Source organism: Palaemon carinicauda, chromosome 14 (genome assembly GCF_036898095.1).
Source record: "Palaemon carinicauda isolate YSFRI2023 chromosome 14, ASM3689809v2, whole genome shotgun sequence".
Classification (NCBI taxonomy): Eukaryota; Metazoa; Arthropoda; class Malacostraca; order Decapoda; family Palaemonidae; genus Palaemon; species Palaemon carinicauda.
Genome location: NC_090738.1, coordinates 122,516,151 through 122,535,616, shown reverse-complemented (window position 1 = coordinate 122,535,616; position 19,466 = coordinate 122,516,151). Strand labels below are relative to the sequence as shown.

At 37.3% G+C, this 19,466-nt stretch overlaps 1 protein-coding gene across 9 annotated transcripts in view; it reads right to left on the bottom strand.

Moving 5' to 3' along the window:
- Nucleotides 1-19,466, bottom strand: part of LOC137653713 (DNA-binding protein P3A2-like) — a 76,397-nt gene that overhangs the window by 11,759 nt on the left and 45,172 nt on the right. For 5 of the 9 annotated variants that reach the window (XR_011046536.1, XM_068387307.1, XM_068387306.1 and 2 more), the window contains exons 9-12: nt 12,870-12,974; nt 12,701-12,727; nt 12,360-12,512; nt 2,501-2,630 (exon numbers count right to left, since the gene is read on the bottom strand). Coding sequence is in view for 8 of the 9 variants with exons in the window: in XM_068387307.1 (XP_068243408.1) it covers nt 2,501-2,630; nt 12,360-12,512; nt 12,701-12,727; nt 12,870-12,974 (415 nt within the window). In the remaining variant the exon portion in view is untranslated. The remainder of the gene's footprint in view (nt 1-2,500; nt 2,631-12,359; nt 12,513-12,700; nt 12,728-12,869; nt 12,975-19,466) is intronic. The other 4 variants (XM_068387308.1, XM_068387314.1, XM_068387311.1 and 1 more) reach the window with 2 other exon arrangements.

Here is a 19,466-nt window from a genome sequence, read left to right as displayed (position 1 = left end):
AGCGTGCTTGCGCTCAAAAAGATGAGTGTGTTTGCATGTGATTAGATTTAGTGTGCTTGACTGTAAACAGATGAGTGCATGCAAGCATGATGATATGAGAATACGCATTGTCTTAGAATGCGCACTAAGTGAGGAGAACCTGTGCAAGCAAGTAAATGCTCAACATCAGCAGCATGCGAGGCAACCGAAGAATGCGTAAGCTCCGAAGAGCACACCTTTAAAGGTGTTTTCAAAGTCTGAAGAACAAGCTCCAAAGAGCACACCTGAACAAATGACTTCTCAAAGTCTGAAGAACGAGTAAGCTCCAAAGAGCACACGAACAGGTGAGTTTTCAAAGTCTGAAGAATACTCAACTAAATGAAGTGCATGCAAGCGATGTCTCTCGTCCAAGTTCTCATCTTATTTCTCTCTGCAAAAAGATTTGTTTTCTGAGGATGTAAAACTATGCTTCTTGACAGTTGGAGAAAGTGGGTCCCAGGGAGAGCAAATGACATTCTTATCGTGCATTTGAGATGTTGGTAATCTGCACTGAAGGGAATCTCTCATTTTCCATCTTTTTAAAGATGAGCAGAACTTGACAAAACCATCACCGATGATGATGTCATAGTGAAAGGACTGGGAGGTCAAGGAGGTGATAGGCAATTCCTTCTCTTAACCGAAGAGGTCAAGTTTGAAGGTGATGACGTTCCTGAAGTCGAGGATCAGCAATCAAATGCGCCTCCAGGGGGCTGGGTAGGATAGAGAGGGTCATGCTACAGATCATCTTCGATGGTGTGGTGGAAGAAGACTCGAGAGGAGAAAACAGCCTAAGCCCTTGCAGGCCTCTTTCCTTCAACAAAATGCCCTCCAGACCTAAGGATAGCCATAACTTCCTTAGGGCTTCATCCTTGTTTGCATCGTCACCTGGAACTAGTACTTCTTCCGTTCACTGCAAGAAGAAATACCTACTTCTCCATGGGAAGCAGGTAAAGCCAGCTTATTCTGGACTTTCCTTAAGGTTATAACAATATCATCTTCCTTCATTGCTTACACCTCAGAGGAGGCCGACAGCATAGGACCAGAAGCCAGAGTCCCAGGGGACGAATGAAGACGTCTAGGATTTTTCTTAAGACTTCAGGGAAGAACCCAAAGGAGAAGAGTCTCACTTTGTCCTCCTGCCGTTATCTTGCCATTGGAAGTACAACCACTCATAACATTCCACAGAGAGAGAAGATTGTAAGCAGTAATGATCCCTGTAAAAAGGGCACAAAGTATGGGGATCCACAGGTAGTCCGCTGGCTCTGGACTTTCCCTAGGATTAAATTGATATCATTGTCCATCCTCGACTTTCCCTCCATGAAGGCCGACAGCAAAGGATCAGAAGCCATAGTACCTGGACAAGAACGGAGAGGTCCTGCAGATTTCTTAAGACTTCGAGGAAGACCCCAAAGGCAAAAAATATCACTTGGCCTTCCTCTTTCTCCCCCTGCCATTGGAATGGTGACCACTCCTCGCATTCCTTGCAGAAGACGACTGTAAACCGTCCTGACCTCTTTAACCCTTTTACCCCCAAAGGACATACTGGTACGTTTCACAAAAGCCATCCCTTTACCCCCATGGACGTACCGGTACGTCCTTGCAAAAAAAATGCTATAAATATTCTTTTTTTCTTATTTTTGATAATTTTTTGAAAAAATTCAGGCATTTTCCAAGAGAATGAGACCAACCTGACCTCTCTATGACAAAAATTAAGGATATTAGAGCAATTAAAAAAAAATATACTGCAAAATGTGCTGGGAAAAAAATAACCCCCTGGGGGTTAAGGGTTGGAAATTTCCAAATAGCCTGGGGGTTAAAGGGTTAAGAAGGATACAAGGAATGAGGGTGCATGCCAACTTGCTCATGTAGGCTTCATACCGACAGCCGACAAGTCCGTCTAAAAGTAAGAAAAATAATTAAAACAATCCAAGTTTGGAATACTGAGCATACGTCTGTACAACTCAGAGGCTAAAGTCAAAGTGGCTACTAGGTAAGCCTGCAGGGAGGGGCAGGGCTTCACTGCTACCCGTCAGTAACTAGACACCTCACTGAACTCATTCTTATTAAAAGAAAATGTTTGTATCCGTGAAGGAACAGCTAGCTTTTCACTTGAATAAAATTAAATCCTTTCAGAAGTAATAGGAATTCAAATATAGGTTATTTTCGTGTCAAAAGATTCCAACCCCGTGAGGTTCTCTTATACTTCTTCAAACATGAAGTTTAGACTATGCTTCAAATATTTTAAGAGTAATGATATAGCATTTGATAGTAATTATGCAAAAAGTAAAATCTGCCATACAAAATTGTAAGTTTTTTGAGTTCTACGCATGAAATTCTTAATAAATCAAGGGAGAAAAAAGTTGCGTCACACAACAAATTATAACCAATTTAATACAAATTCTTATTTACCACTGAAAAATTAACATAACATCAAAAGTGAAAAAATTAAACCTAAAACCATAACTCTGGAAAGACAGCTTACTTTGAGATCCATCTTCTCCAGTAAGTATGATGGTCCCTTCATGACTCAAGCTTCCCTCCGCTACTTGGTTGAGGTCAATATTGACGGAGCCATTCTCGCCATCCAACGATTCCCCATTCTGTGTTGTGATCTGGAATGTCAATAACCTCATCCCTTTTAACATATGTTAGGTTAGTCCCTAGCACCCAGGAGGAGAAGCCATGCATTTCAAACGGATCGAATAGAACCAAGCATAGTCAACAAGCATCTTCAACAAAGTTTCAAAGCAAAGCACGCAAGGTTAGTAGTTTGTTATTCATTCATGGAAACTTACAGAAATCTATTAAAATCCAATAGTTCATTCCAGGTGGTTGATAGACAAATACTATGATTGTAAGACTCCATATATGGCATGCAAAGTGTTTTGGTGTCAATTTGCTAGGTCTATATACCAAGACTACCCTATGGGTCTTTTCTAACCTACCCTTTATCATCGTAAATAAACCAAGTTTCCATTCAATCATAAAAATATGAAAATATAATCTCAAAACTGCGAAGCGATCCTGTACTGAATAAAAACAAATCTAATAATACAATTGGTGTTCTAAAATCAACTAATTTTTCCAAATAAATCTTAATAATCATATGGAAAATTTATGGTCGTCAAGCACTTTTATTCTTTCAAAGCTAGCCAATGTATAATATAAGAGTATTTTTTCCTTGTTAGCTTTTAAACTCTAAAGTTCATTTTATCAAAATGCAAAGTACTGTAAAGTGTAACAGTACCATTATGAAATTATGAACCTGATTTCTTTGCAAGCAATGGTATGAACACCCCAAATAATATTGAGAGTTATTTCTAAAATTAATCAACAAACCCTGATAGCTACCAATATTCTTTAGTTCCTTATTACGGTAATTTAGAACGCTCAAGAAATTATGAAACATTCTACCCTCAATCCACAAAATCAGGTTTTCCTCAACAGTAAGATTGAATAAAACAATAAATGTACCTAAAATTTGTTTGCTAAGTTAGTGGAAAAAAATATCTTTGGCAAATAACACATTTGTATTAAAAACCAATTAATAACATGTTGCCTTTCTTCTGAATAATCGTAGTCTACACAATTTGTATAATTCCATATTAAGAGGCCCTAACTCTCCCCATTAATCACATATTGCCAGAATAGAAATTTGTGATGGACAAAAGAGCCATCTAAACAAAACAGCAGAAAAACCAAACAATGAGGGAACTGAAGACAAAAATCAAAAGTCAATCCTCGGGTCAAAAAGAAAAGGGTCATGGTATCCATAATAAAGATGAAAATTCTACACAAGAGGGTATTTTAAGGGCCTATTTACAAAAGAATAATGGCTTGTACTTCAGATTTTGAGAATTGAGAACTATCAGCAGCATAAGGAGACGATACACTTCCTAACCCTAAATAATACATCATCCACCATTGAAATTAGATTTGATGGCAAAAAATCAAAATGCTTAAGAGTCATTTCTTACGAACACCTTTAACAGGTAGAACCTGCTAGAAGGATGACTGCTAGCTTCAAATTATACTGAGGGCAAATGAAAAAACAAGAGTGCATATGCTCCTTAATCTTTTACCAAGAAAAGACATTGACACATCAGAGTAAGTTCCTGTAATAACTTCATACTGCCCAAAACAAAATATGTTCTTGGACACCTGAATATTACGATATATGCAAAAACAACAATCAGGTCTAAGGTGCCTTCTCATCAAGTTTTAGCCATGAAATTTGAGGTGTAAGAGTCCAATGTATAACAATTACTTTGAAAGAGAAGGAGGAAAGAGCCTACAAAACCATTTTTGCCATCAAATCAAAGTATGAAGACTCAAAAGAGATTTAAAGGGATGTAATCAAGTTCCAAAAAGTTACAGCTAAACCCCAGCTAGGAGGTTTTGCTAAAGACCTGGAAAAAGAGTGGGCAAAGCAACAAAGTTTGTCTCATATGTTTCTACTGAGTATAGATTCTATTAACACCTTATGAAATACATAAAAAAAGCCACCAGTACTCCTTGATAATAAAGATATCTTCTTTATACAACAAAAAAGCTAAGTCTGCAGTCATCAAAATAGACATCAAGTGAAGGATTACTTCATTTTAGAAAAAAGCAATGAATACGTCCTACAATTTCTGTGAAAGATCACTTGTCAAGGCTTGAAATGGGATAGCAATTGCAGTCACTGCAATTTCCCCACAGCATTTCCATCACAGTGCTATCTTGATAATCTTCATCAATGAAGATACAAGAATTAGACACCTTAATGTGATCTGTAAAGGGGAACTGCTTTAAGAGGTTTGAACCGAGGGAGATGACTGCTTATCCACAGAGGCCACGATGTTGATAAACAATTCATGTTGTAGTAATAGACGTTAGCAATGAAGGTCACCTGGGAAATAGACGACACTAGCAACTCGCTGCTGCAACAACTTACCAAAATCCAATGTAAAAGAATCTAGTGAGCAGTACCCCAGAAGCCAACTGACAAGCAGTACTGTGAACATACCAACTAGCACAGTTTATATACAGTACACTTACCAAAACCTTGCTAACATTGAATAAAGATCACCTTAGCAGGAGGACCTTGAGGTTCCTGCTGTGGGTTTCAAAAAGTATAGAACATTTTAAGTTCCCAAAACTAACTTGGGAATGATTAAATTATAGTGTTCCAAAAGATCCATAAAATCTAGATACCTAGGTGCTTATAATTTTGTTGTCCGACACAAGGTAAACGTTTCCACTTCCAATTACTTCACAAATGCTAGAAAGATCCAAGAAAAAAACATGCCAGTATTTTTCTTCTCATAACAAAGGATCTTTCATCCTAAAATCTTCAGCTCCAAGAAAAATATATGCCCGCATTGTTCTGGTAACCGAGGATCTTTCATCGTAAGATCAAACACCTTACCACCACAACCCTAAATTAACACATCCATGAACAAGAGTATCTCTGGCCCTAAAGGAACTAAAGGCATATTCCACCAAAGATTCTCCTTCTGTAGCCATAAAAAAACTAGTGCAAAACCTTGTTCAATATCACAACTAGGAGCTCTTAGAACACTGACAACACTTCCCAAGCAACTAGGCCACTGTAGTTCAAGATCAAATCTCAATGCCGCTGTGTAGGACTTACCTCTCCAGGGATACCAGGTGACTTATAATCACCTGCCAAAGTTTGTCAATCACTAGAGTATTCAATCAAGACTCAAATAACCATTGCTAACAATGAAATCTGTCTCTTTGAATATCAATTCACATCCCAAAGTGGCATACATCGCAATCAGATAACCATTCTCCAATTTTGCCAGAAGAAACAAGGAACACCAGAGCACAATATAAAAAAAGAAAAAAAAAAAAAAAAAGAGAGAAAGAGAGAAAGAACAAGGCGTGAACAGCGAATATGGATCTCGACCCAGTGGGACAAGGTTATGGCCGATGACAATCTTATTGAAAACTTAAGGAATCATTGACATGATGACGCAGAGAACTCATGACTTGTAAACCTTTCCTTCTAAAATAAACTGAGGAACTTACTTCAGGGGCAGTTTCTTTAAATTTCAGTGAGGCCAGAAAGTTCCCCTTTCTAATTAATTTCCTTACAGATATCAGTCTCCACCTAGAAAAAAAGTTAACCAAAGCAATGTGTTCACTTGGCCAAGGTCAATAAATAGTCGTCAACCTCCAAAATCCTTAAGGGATGATTAACGGGGGATTTCAGAGGCCTAGTAACTTGGAAGACACTTCCTCAATTGCTCCCTTCTCAAATATTAAGCTTTTTTTATCATCTAAAACTTCTTTCTATCACGAAAACAGCAGTCGGAAAGGACCAACCAAGGCAATGATAGGAGACTTGTCTCCAGAGTAAGGAAGTGATAACCTTTCCAAAGACCATTGACAACAAGATGTTCCAATGTTTATGTGGACCAGCACACACCCGAGAATACAATGCTAACATGGGAAAGAGCGTCTTATCTGATACAGCCCCTCTGCCTGAAGACATGTCTGTTGATCAACCCATCTACCAGGATAAAAGCGTGAGCAAGACACTTACTTTGGAAAGAGTTCCAGCTCCCAAATGTAGTGTACAGACATCTGGCATGGGAGGCTGATGATAGCTGAAAGTGTGGGGTGAAACATATAGGGACTAGGAAATTCAAACTCATTCTAGAAGGAGGCCTCTGATGTTGGAAGAGAGAAAATGCTAATGGCAAGTCTGAAAAACTGCCAATATCAAACATAGCTGCTCTATTGACTCCTGAGATAATCTCATAGCTTCCTTGACACTTTACTCCCAATAAAGGGAGAGAGTTGAAATGAGCAGCTATGAAGATCTCTCAAAGATTAGGAGAGAAAACGCTAGGCCCCTTTATAATAAACAAGAATCAGCTACAGCAGGAGGCAGATTAGATCCAGGAATAAGAAATACATGGGCTTACAACAAACTCATTAGCCCTAATTCACCAAAAGTAAATAATAAAAGCAAGAAAAATAAAATATATAATTATTTAAGTATAGTACATATAACAAACAGAAACACTTCACAGAGAACTAAATGTAACAGGTTAATGTGAAGATAAAATAAAAAAATATTCACCTGCTGAATACACAAAGGGAGAAAAAATGCAACTAAAAGTGGGAGAAGAAATAACTAATAAATTTAATAAAGATTAAAAAAGGTGAATGAACAGCAAAAATAAGAAGGAATTTATCACATAGTGGCCCTGCACGGGACAGGCAAAAGTCAGCTTCGGAACACGGGAAAATTAAGCAAAATACCACCACCAAAGAAAATAATAAATCAACAGCAAAAATGGAGATATATTTCTAAATTAATATGAACAATAAGACTTCGGCATAATAACAATCAAGAACAAACAGCGTGTCCTGGGGAGAGGAAGATATATGCATGTCAATGCTTTATTGTTACTCAAAATAGAGACTCTCTAAAGTCGGAGAGAGTAATGAGGTGTGGAAGTGAAATATCATACAGATGTAGTGATGCCTTTCAATAAAAAAAAACTGTACAAGATGATTGTTAAATGTGAAATAAAAACAGCATATGATTGCGGTGGTTGTAATAAATAAACAGTTAGTACCTGTACAAGCTAAAATACCACATGCACTACTAGGTCTCCAATGTAAACAAAATCCACAAGAAATAACAGCCACATATAGGATTACATGAAAAATTAAACAAGCAGAGAATCCTTACTTGTATTAGTAAACTAATCTCCATCCCAGGTTAGAAAGATAAGCAACCTTACAAGTCAAAGCTCGTCAATAGAAATTAACATGCACTAATGGCTTTAAGCATGCACAGTGTATGCAAAATTACCCATAGCAATACTTTTGTGTTATATTACGTGATAATGCATTCCAAGTAAATTCAGATAAATCTAAATCTTAAGTGAAATTTTATTCAACTTGGTCATCTCAGAATACAAAAAATTACCAATCCTTCAAAACTATGTATACAAAAAAAAAAAAAAAAAAAAAAAAAAAAACTCATTGGCAATGTACCTTATACTTACATATGAAATATTCTATAGAACTTTTTAAAGGAATTCTAAAACATGTTACTAGAGTTTGGAAAATTCTTTGAAATTATTTCCTCCAAATTCCAAACACTATTCTGCCCAAGTTCAATGCCAAGATAAACAGGGTGGCCGATTTCTTCAACATAAAGAATTTTTAGAAAAAAAGTTTTTCTCAACCCAAAGGGAGACCCCTTTCCAATATGCCTTCATATCTTTCTATGCCCAGTCCATTGAATCATTCAATACAAAGAAAACTATCATTCAGTGAGATTGGGAAACAGGAAATACAAGTAAACTAAAAGGTATATAAAATTAATATACAGTGACATACAGCTCTTATTTTACTAATAAACTTCCAGGAAGCTGAATTAAGTGATTCTTCAGCCTTTTCTGTTGAACTTGAGAACCATTTAATTTTCAATACCATATGCTCTTTTAAATTATTTTGGTATATTTTGTCAAAGACTGTTTCTCAGGTGATTTAACCATTACCAAAATATTACTTTAATCTCTCGGGAGTAACCAACTGAATCTTGGTTTTAATCCTCTTACTGAGATGAATGACTACGGTCACACAAGATTTCTACCCATTTTCCGATAGAAATAAATTTTTCTCCACATCTTTGCTCATTACATAAGACCATTTGTTAATTCTTAAAAACTGCTTGCAAAAGCTCAGATCTTGAAACTTTCATTTTCATTCACACCACACAAAGTGGCAAAAAAATATTTATTTTCATGATATGTAAAGTTAAATTTTTTATGTAAAGTATAGAGATTTACAACAAAATACTTATTTTGGCATAAAAAACAATATTTCTTGTAAAATTATAATTCTTGACAAGATCGCTATGTTTAACAACGGCAAAGGTTTGTTTGCATTTTTCGGGCTTTTTTATGATAATGTAAGAGTTAAAGAATATTTTTTAAACAAAACTAAGGCTTTAAAGTAAAATGAAAAGTGATAGAGCACCCAGACCATCAGAAGTGCAAGTTGAAATATCTAAGATACTGTTCTTAGTATAGAGGGAGGAATATACTGAATTGAGTGTAAAAAGGGAAGAGAAAGCAATGCCAGATGACTGGGAAGAAAGTCAGATGGTAAATGTGTTTTGGCAAAATGGCGATGGTATAAAGTGTGGTAATTACAGGAGGAATCAAACTAAAAGAAAGTTTACTGAAGGTTTTAGAAAGAATAGTTATTGAGATTATGAGCAATTGTGAAGATTGGTGAACAGCAGTATAGGTTCATTTGAGGGATAGGTACAGTTGATGCAGTCTTTATAATAAGAAAGCTACAGGTAAAGGTCCTGAAAGGTAATCAGAAGCTCAACTGTGCACTTTTAAGGGGACCGTCCGCCATGTCCGCCATTTTTTTTTTTTTCTAATGATCCAAATTACACAACTTCTATATATGTTTTAGACATATATAATACCTTCATCATATAAAAATTTCAAGTCATTTGATCAAGAACTTTTGGATTTATTAGCAAAAATCATGATTTAAAAAAAATATTTAGGTACATTTTTCCCCACTACTATAATACCAATTGTATTGAAACTTATACCACAAAAACTACTCTAACAACCGAACATTTCTGTCCGACAGAATTTTGATTTTCTTTTCTGTTTTTTTTAATGAATTTTTATTTTTTTTCCTTGTCTAGACGGAAAATAATCGTGAAAAAAAATGTAAAACGAAAATCAAAATTTTGTCTGACAGAATTGTGGGATTTTTATTCTTCTTTTCAACGATATCTTTTTCTCTAATATTGAACAACAAATAAGTGAGAAAAATGTACCTAAGTGGGAATAAGTATGTTTTTGAGTTATGAGCTCCCAAAGATTTGCAGCAAACTTTCGCTTCTTTTCTAAAAGAAATCAAGATAATATTATTATGATAACTTTTATTGTTTATTCCTACATAAATGCACCCTAAAGGAGGTATTTGAACCCTCAGTTTACTATTCCTATGTTATGAGTTGCCAGCGATCTCTAATTGTTGCCAGTGTTTTAGCTAGCAGGTTTCAGCTTTGTACTCTTATCCATGTTTCCCTCTTTCTTGGTTCTTTTTTCTTGTTGTCCATTTACTTTTTGTTCTTTCTATCACCTTATGTAACATTGGCATTGCTATAAAATTCCAGAGGACGTTGTGAAAGCACAATCAACATACGAACTTCAAGTAAATAAACACATGCATTATAATTTATATATGTCTTTGGAAACTTTGCTGATGTTTTCGTAGCTGGTAGTTTTCATTCACCTACCCTCTACCAATGCCTTTCATTTCTGCCAGAAAAAAAAAAGAGAGAGAGAGAGAGAGAGAGAGAGAGAGAGAGAGAGAGAGAGAGAGAGAGAGATAGAGAGAGAGAGAGAGAGAGAGAGAGAGAGAGAGAGAGAGAGAGAGAGCATTTGGCTGATATAGATGGCAGTTCAAACAGAGAGAGAGAGAGAGAGAGAGAGAGAGAGAGAGAGAGAGAGAGAGAGAGAGAGAGAGAGAGAGAGTTGAACATTGTCATTATAGTATTTGTATAAATGGGAGTTTTAAATTATTCGAGAGAGAGAGAGAGAGAGAGAGAGAGAGAGAGAGAGAGAGAGAGAGAGAGAGAGAGAGAGAGAGATAAAAGTATTTGTATAAATAGCAGTGGTAAACAATTCGAGAGAGAGAGAGAGAGAGAGAGAGAGAGAGAGAGAGAGAGAGAGAGAGAGAGAGAGAGAGAGAGAGAGACTGCGCATCTGTCAAACTCAGTCATACAGACGACGCCATAAGGATGACGTCATCATTTAAAGACCGCTATATCTTCATTGTTTGGAAAAATGATTGACTATTTGTTCTTTCTATAACCTTAGGTAACATTGGCCTTGCTATAATGTTCCCGAGGGCGTTGTGGAAACACAATGTACATACAAACTTCAAGTAAACAAACGCATACATTATAACTTCTATACATCTTTGGCAACTTTGGCTTCTGTTATTGTAGTAGACGACTTCGTTCATCTACACTCTACCAATGCCTTCCATTTCTGCCAGACGTACGATAGATCGAAATATAAGTGAAAAATCGCTATAGATATGCAAAATTAACACAAAGACGATTCTGTCAAACTCAGTCATGCAGACGACACAGTAAGGATGACGTCATCATTTAAAAACCTCTATATCTTCGTTATTTGTAAAAATAATTGGCTGAAACTTCTGGGGAGTATGTATGACATGTTTACGCATACATAGAAGCAATAAAACGATTTTCGATTTCTGAAAGTTATGTCAATACCCCATGGCGGACGGTCCCCTTAAACCTAGCAAAGTGCATTTGATACAATATCAAGGGGGATAGTGTTTTGGGGTATACAGTAACAGAGAGAAATGTGTCAGAAAAATAACATTACATCTGCCGAAATGATGTATATAAGAACGAGGACAGACATAGTAACAACCTACTACCAAACAGAAACTTAAATGGACTTACATCAAAGAATAGCACCCAATCCCTTTTTGAATGGGCTAATTATTAATATACTGAGTCACGGGATTAGGAATGAAAATTTTTCAAAAGAGTGATATGCAGACGATCTGGTAATTACAGATGAGTAAGAGTGCCAGGAATCTCTTGAAAGTATAAAACTGAGGTTATATTGTCTAACAAGCAGCAGGAGCATGGGATATTTAGACAAAGACTATATTTTATACAGTTACTAATCAAGTGTGAACTTTTTTGATAAATTACTTCAGTAAGACCCAAAGTTGTGAAAACATACCATATTGAAACAAATCCAGATATCAAAACAAATACGATTCCTTCCTAAATAACTTTCGAGTTCTAGTAACAACCCATTACATACCCTTTAAACAATGCGTATTAATTGACAAGCAAATAAAATCATATAAAATATTAATTTCATAACTGCCTTCAGCAATGAAAGACTGAGGAAAATCAAAATCTTGCAAAAGCACTATCGGTTATCTACCTATCCCCTCAATTTTTAAGCCAAGCTGGGTAAAGTATAATGGCATACAGGATGAGGGGACTCCCTCTAAACAGCATTGAGAATATCTTGAAAATTCTCCTTATTGAGAGAAGAAACTGGCCATTTTGCCTTTCTAGGAATTAGGCCTCAGTACACTAGTTTATCTTATCTATGGATAATAAAATTACAAAAATATCAAATAAACTACTAGAACTTATATGAATCGCTCCACAAATCAATACAAACAGAAAAAAATTCAGTAAAATTCAAAAAAGATTCTTACCTAATTAACATTACTAAATGAAATATCAACTTTAAAAAACTGGTACTTACATGAGCAATTCCTTGGACATGTGCAGTTGTACCATCAGGTAATTGAATTACAGGGTTATTGGGGTCAACTTGGACAATAGAGACTGTGCCATCTGGATTACTGATAGTTTGAACCACTGGACCTGAATATGTGGCGTTACCCTGTGTGCCGACCTTCAATGACAAAAAACAAAAAATATCCATTGAGTTAAGGTAGACTCTTGATACTCAAACTGAAGTAGCTCTTTAGCATTAAAACAACCACTGATATAGCTCTTGCAATATCTTCAGTAAAAGATATATGTTTCGAAGGTATTTTCACAAATACTTATGACAAAAAAATTAAACCAATGCATAGTCACCCCGTGTAAGCATATCCTGTCCAGCCTCTAGAAATTAAGAACAATTTTCCAAGGAGTACATTTTAAAAATGCGATTTCTATAAAATAAAGGAATTTCAAAATGACAATTTACTTTTGTACAAAATCAAAATTAAAGTCATCAATAACATAAACTGAACAATATACATACTTGACTTTTATCATCATCTTCATTAAACGCAGGTAATAAGTCATCACGACCATGATATTTATAGCAATTTACAACAATCTGACGAAGCGCTGTTGTCCATGAGACCTGCAAGAGACAAGAACATTCTAAAGAAAACTGAGAACCTAAACTTCATTTTGGTTTCACTTACAAACATCCAGAGGACCTAAAATTCCTTTTGGTTTCTCAAACATCCACACAGAGGGCCTGAAATACCTTTTGGTTTCTCATAAATCTACTGATTTCAACAAAAACCCTATCATGTTTTTTTAAATCAAAATGATAAACCAACATCATAACTTCACATTAAAACAAAATATTAAGAGCTTGGAACCTATTTTAAAGAACCTTCAAAAGCTACATCTTTTCCCACATAGAAGAGGGAAAAGATGTAGACGAAGAAGAAGTGCACAAAAGTAACACATAAAACTATCTAAACAGGTCTATAATACACCATTAAGAGAGAAACATTGCAGTTTATAAACTGTAAACTCACGAAGGTGGAGTTCATTCCAAGACTATACTTACTTCAATATACCATTTTTAACAGGATACTATTACTAAAAGGAAAAAAAACCTTCCAAGTGTATCTGCTTTAGTTTACCTACAATTCAATAAAACAGTAGGCTTATAATCTGAAATAAATAAACTTTAAATAAAAATCTTTAGTTACATTAAGTAGAACTTTCAATATTTTGAGAAAGGTTACCTTTTTGTTGATAAACGGCCAATATGGTCAATAACAGTTAAAAAAATATAACTAGTGTTAACATTGAATTCAAGTACCAAACAAAATTCTAAAATTCCAAAAACATATTGCAAAAGAAGTAAAAAGGAAACTTCATACCCCAGGTGACTACTAAATCTCATAGTCATCTCCTTTCCATTTAGTCTCTTCCCACTTAGCCAAATTCTTAAATTTCTATCTTCAACTAATTTTGAACTCTCACTCTAAACAAGAGTTTTATGCCAGAACTAAGAATATGGAAAAACAACTCATAGTTTGGTTAAATAATAATATAACTCAATTAGAATGTAGAAATGTTCATAAACAGAGGAATACATTCTATGGTGTTTCACAGTATGGCACTGTATTGAGAAGCATAGGTTCTTCACATCATATTTCTACTTCTCAGCCTCAAAGTGCGTTGCTTTTTCATTCATATTATTTTTCTATTTACTTGAAATTTCTACCAATTCCCTTTGATCCATTCTCTTTAGCAAAATAACTTTACCTCATTCAATTTATAACTTTCATGTGAGAAAAAAATCTTTTGCTATGCTATAGAATAACAATATGACTACAGTAACACTTCACATCACAGAATTTATTGGTTTGTTTTTGATTAATGATAAATTTTGCACATTTAGAAGCATTTTCATATTCCAATAAGCCATATATTATACTCCTAATATCTGGATTTACTCCATTTCCGTAGTGGCATTTGTACCAGGATTTTTTCGTGTTGTGAGTCACATTTTACATGTAAATAGCCTAATACATTCCAGGCCCTACAAAAACACCGCATTAAATGTTATATGAAGGCTGAACTCAATAAAATACAGTACTGAACAATCATTTGGATCATTCAGTAATAACCTAACCATTAGTACCCTGTAAAAAAAATGTATAATTAGAGCATTCAGTAAAAATACAATAACAAAAATGTGGAATCATACCTTTGGAGTGAGGGGATGTCCGAGAGCAAAGTGGCAGGGTGGTAGAGAAGGATGACAAATGGTAGAAAACGTTAATAAGTGGCAGAAAACATAAACACTCAACTTTGCAATACAATAAAAATGCAGAAAACATTAACACTTAATTTTAGGAAGCACATTTATAAATGGCAGAAAATATCAACACAACTTTACGATATACTTCAAACTTTTTTTTTCTGTCTAATTTTTTTTTTCTACTTTACGCTTTGTATTTTCTAAATTTAATTACGCATTTTCTTCATCACTGGCACTTTTCTTTCTTTTTGGTTCATTAAAGCTTCCTCCTGACCTACTAGTACTGCAGGCCTCTCTTTAAAAAAAACTATCCAATGAAGCTTATTTCTGCCTGCTTCTTAAAAATTTCCTGATATGACTCAGGATCGTTCCTATCGTAGAGGGATTTCAGCCATATTCCTTCGCAATCACACTTCACCGTATGCCAGTCTCATATTTTTTTTATTATTTCCATCTTTGTCCCCATAGAAAGCATCATCCTCTTCTTTCCCTGCACATCAGAAACTTTCTTCGGACCCTTGGCTAATACAGTAAAACAACGTAATATTGCAACAATACAGTACAATAGTCACGAAAGTGAAATCACAAACACAAAGTCAATGCGTACGATAACGCTACCGAAACAAAATGGCTGTGGAACGCTAATGCATACATGCAGGATGGGATACAGTACAGTAAAAGCTGACCAATAGGAGAGCAGGATCTTATGGCTGTAACTGGCATCTGAGTAGGGAGATAACCAATGGGAGCGAGGGAGGATGGTGGCGAGATTCAAGGCTGGCGGCGCGATTTTTAAAATCAGTCTCGGAGAAAGTCGGGCTCTTGTACCGTACCTCCTTTCGTTGCACAAAACATTTTTCACAATGAGAGTTATAAAATCATTTGCATCTCTTTCGCAGCAGGGAAATTTTGTAAGCAGATTCTTTCGTGTTGAGAGGTATGACTGTATAGGCTTGTATAGTCATGGTCAGCATGTACTTGTATCCAAATATCATAGTTTTCAGTCCCAACAGAAGGTTGAATAGGCGAGGGTCATAGTAGGTTCATTTTTGTTGGGGTGGTAAGCCTTCTTACGGCTCATAAAACCAATTTGTGCCCTGAATAATCAAGGGTATTGATGACACTGAATCATGGGAAGTGGTTGTGGTTGATTTGGTCTTTCTGACCATTGCTGTCATTTAGCTAACAGGTTGGCTCTTCTATTCTCTTCAAAGAGGTCTGTGCCCACTTTAGTTTTGCTTCTCCACTGGTTCCCATTATTTGCTGAAGCTTCGAAAGTGATGGGGTCAATGTTATCTACCTTGAGGGATTTTTTCAGTTGGTCTTTAAATCAAAGCATAGGGCAGCCTCTAGGACGATTGCCTATATCTAACTCACTGAAGAGTATTTTCTTTGGTAGTCTTGTGTCCTCCATGCACATCACATGGCCAGACCATCTTAGGCGGCATTTCATGATCAAGACCTCGATGCTGGTGACGTTGGCTCTTTCAAGGACTGCTGTATTGGCCACCTAGTTATTCCATTTGATTTTCATTTTTGCTCAGTTTTTTCTGGTTGAATTGTTCAAGTTTTTAGAGGTCCCTACTATAAAGGGCCTAAGTCTCGCATGCATATAACAGGGTAGATACTATAATGGTGTTATATACTATCATCTTTGTATGGGTAGTTAGGTCTTTGTTCATGAACATCCTGGTGGATAGTCTCCCATATGCAGTGTGGCTAGTTTGTAACCTGTTTTCAATCTCTTTGGATGAGGTGCTCTGGGTGGAAAGGATGCTTCCCAGGTATGGGAAGTGTTCGACGCATTCAATGGTTCCATTCATGGTGATGTTAATTACTGGGGGATTTTCCCCTAGTCTTGGCTGGGCCAATATCTTAGTTTTGGCCTTGTTAACTGTTACGCCAAAACACGTGTAGGCAGCATGGAAATTATCCACTGATTCTTGGAGTTCTGCTTGGGTGTGGACTACGGCAGTGTTGTCATCTGCATACTGTACCTAAATGATATTGGTGTTGCGCTAGGATTGGAGTTTGGCCAGTTTGAAAATTCCTTCATCAAATCTTCTTTTATCTCAATCCCTGGGTTGTTGTGGGGCACTTCATATAGCATGGCAGGCAAGTATAAAGAGAAAAGGGTCAGTTATACACATCCTTGTTTTAGTCCACATGTGATTGGGAAGGGGGCTGACAGGTTGCTTTGGTGGATTACTTTAGCTGTCATCCCATCATGTAGGACTCTGATCATGTCAACAAAAGGCTCAGGGATTCCGAAGCAATTGAGGATAGACCACATGGCTGTTCTTAGTACGCTGTTGCATGCTTTTTTGAGGTCGTAGAAAATTAGGAATATGAGTTTTTCTGTTCTTTTGATTTTTCCTGTAGTTTGCGAGCACAGAAAATCATGTCTATGGTTCCTCTAGATGGCTGGGAAACAACACTGGGATTCTGGCAGGATTGTTTCAGCTACATTTTGTAATCTATTTGGTAGAATCCTTGCCTGACATTCCCTCCAATTGATAACAAGGATATCTCTCTATAATTCCCATATTCTCCTCTATCTCCTTGTGACCATGAGTGCGTCTTTCCAAACACTGGGGACCTGTTTTCCTCCCATATTTTTAGCATGAGGGAGTGAAGACGAGTCTTCAGGACTAAACCACCATGGATCAGGAGTTGAGTAGGAATATTGTCCAGTCCCGCAGCCTTCCCTTGGCGCTTTTGTTTTAAAGCTGCATTGAATTCTTGAAATGTTGGTAGCAGGGACATCCATAATTGGGGTGGATGTTGTGGCACATTTCGGAGGAAGCCTTGTTGGGCTGATGAGTTCCTGTTCAGGAGGATGTTGAAAGGTTCTACGCAACGGTTCTGGATCTCTTCATCTTCTGAGAGGATGATGTTGTCTGCTCCCAAAAGTGTCCCTGCAGCAGTGTGCTTGGGTCCAAAAATTTTCCTTGTGCCTGCAAAGAAGTTTTTAAGGTACCTACAGTTGGCATAACCTTGTAGGTCTCGAGCCATTTGCTGCCACCATTCATTTTGTATTTCTCAAAGCCTGGCTTGACACTGTGACATTGCTAGTGCATATTTAGCCTTCTTTGGGTGGGAATTAGGGTCTTGGTAGAGGACTATTCCAGCTTTCCATTTGGCGTTGAGGGACTTAATATCTTTGTCGTTGTCGTCAAACAAGTCCTGGAGCTGTTTGCTCTGGTGGCCAATTACGGTTCTCACAGCTTCATTGATGGCATTTCGTAAGTTAGTCTATTCAGCGTCAATTGCAGGTTCTCTGGCAGGTAGGTTCTGATGGATTGCTGCTTGGAAAGCTCAAGATGTATCAGGATTTTTCAATTCACCCGTGTATTATCTTCTTCTGGCTTAGTTTTGTTGGGTGGTATGTGGCTTCCTTTTGAGGGTTAGTTTTAATTTTGTGATGAGCAGCCAGTTGTCCGTCATGCAGTCATCGGCTCCAAGCATGCTTCTCCTGATCAAAACCTAATTTTTGTCTTGCTTGATAACCATTGCAGTTTCCCACGCCTTGCCTGCCGATTATGTTGTGTCACAGTTCATGGTCACGCCCCACTCTGGTGTTTGGCAGTTTCAAGCTGTTGGTAGAAGGCCCCTTTGACATGGTCTTCCGCATCATGTGATGGGGCGTCCACTGATACTAGTGTGAAGAACCGTTATTTCCAGAAGTAGTAGTCTTAATGAGACGATTCCTTCATTAATCGCATGTGGTGTCAGGTTATGGGCTTTTACTAACACCCTGGGAATGATGGTCTTCCGGGTTTTCCCTTTCCAAAAGAAAGTATACCCTGACCCAACTTCTGTAATTTGCCCTTAGCGAAGTATTCTAGTCTAGCTGAGAGCAGCCACATCGACGTTGAATCCTGCAAGTTCTCTTGAGACTAAGGCAGTTCATCTTTCAGAGGGGTGTGTGTGTCTGGCATCCATAAGGGTGCGCACATTCCATGCACCTACTTTGAGGTACAATTAATATATAATCATTCCTTCTTTTATGGCTGCATATACAGTGCGTCATTGGGTGCAACTGCCCAATGACTGGGATGGTGTGACCAGCAATGTTTAGCCCACCTTTTATAGGGCCTTCCCAAGTTAAGGTGAGCAGCAGTACTCCTGAATAGGCCTGCTCAGTCACAGATGCAGGACAGAGTTCCTGTGTGGTTACAGTCACAGGGAAAGCGGCCATCACACTCCTGCCGCCAGTGTGCAGATCGGGACTAAGAGTTTCCAGCTATACCAAGCCTATTCCCACCACCATTGTCCCATAGCCCACTGGTCTTTTTAGGTAGGGTTAGGAGGAGAGGAAAAGAAAGGAAATAAGGAGGTGTTAGAGGAATAGTAGTAAGACTGAAAAGGTCATTGGCAAGACTTTGCTTTGGGTGGACAACACTGCCGAGCAATGCCCACAAACGCTGGCTCCACACTTTCATCCTGTGGCACACAGGTGTGACGTGCAAGACTGTGGCGTGGAGTTACATCGGTCTGTCGATAATCGAGTCCACCAGATTTAGCCTTGCACCCAGACTGACTGGCATGGTTTTATTTTGGAGTTTTCCTTCTCCTAGCCTTTACCTAAAGAGGCATACACAACAAGATAGCAAGCAGAGAGAGTCTGATTATAACTTCAGACACTTGGTCACTTACATGCATTCTGTAATAAACAGGGGGACCACGGGAAGGTAGCATACAAGTAGTTAGGAGGAGAGGCTGTGGGAAGGTTAAGACTAGCTTAGCCTAAAACCCAATCAGAGGTACTAAACCACTGAAAAAAATGAAGATAGACAAGGCAAGGGGACCAGACTTGATCCCTGTGGAAGACTAGAAAACATT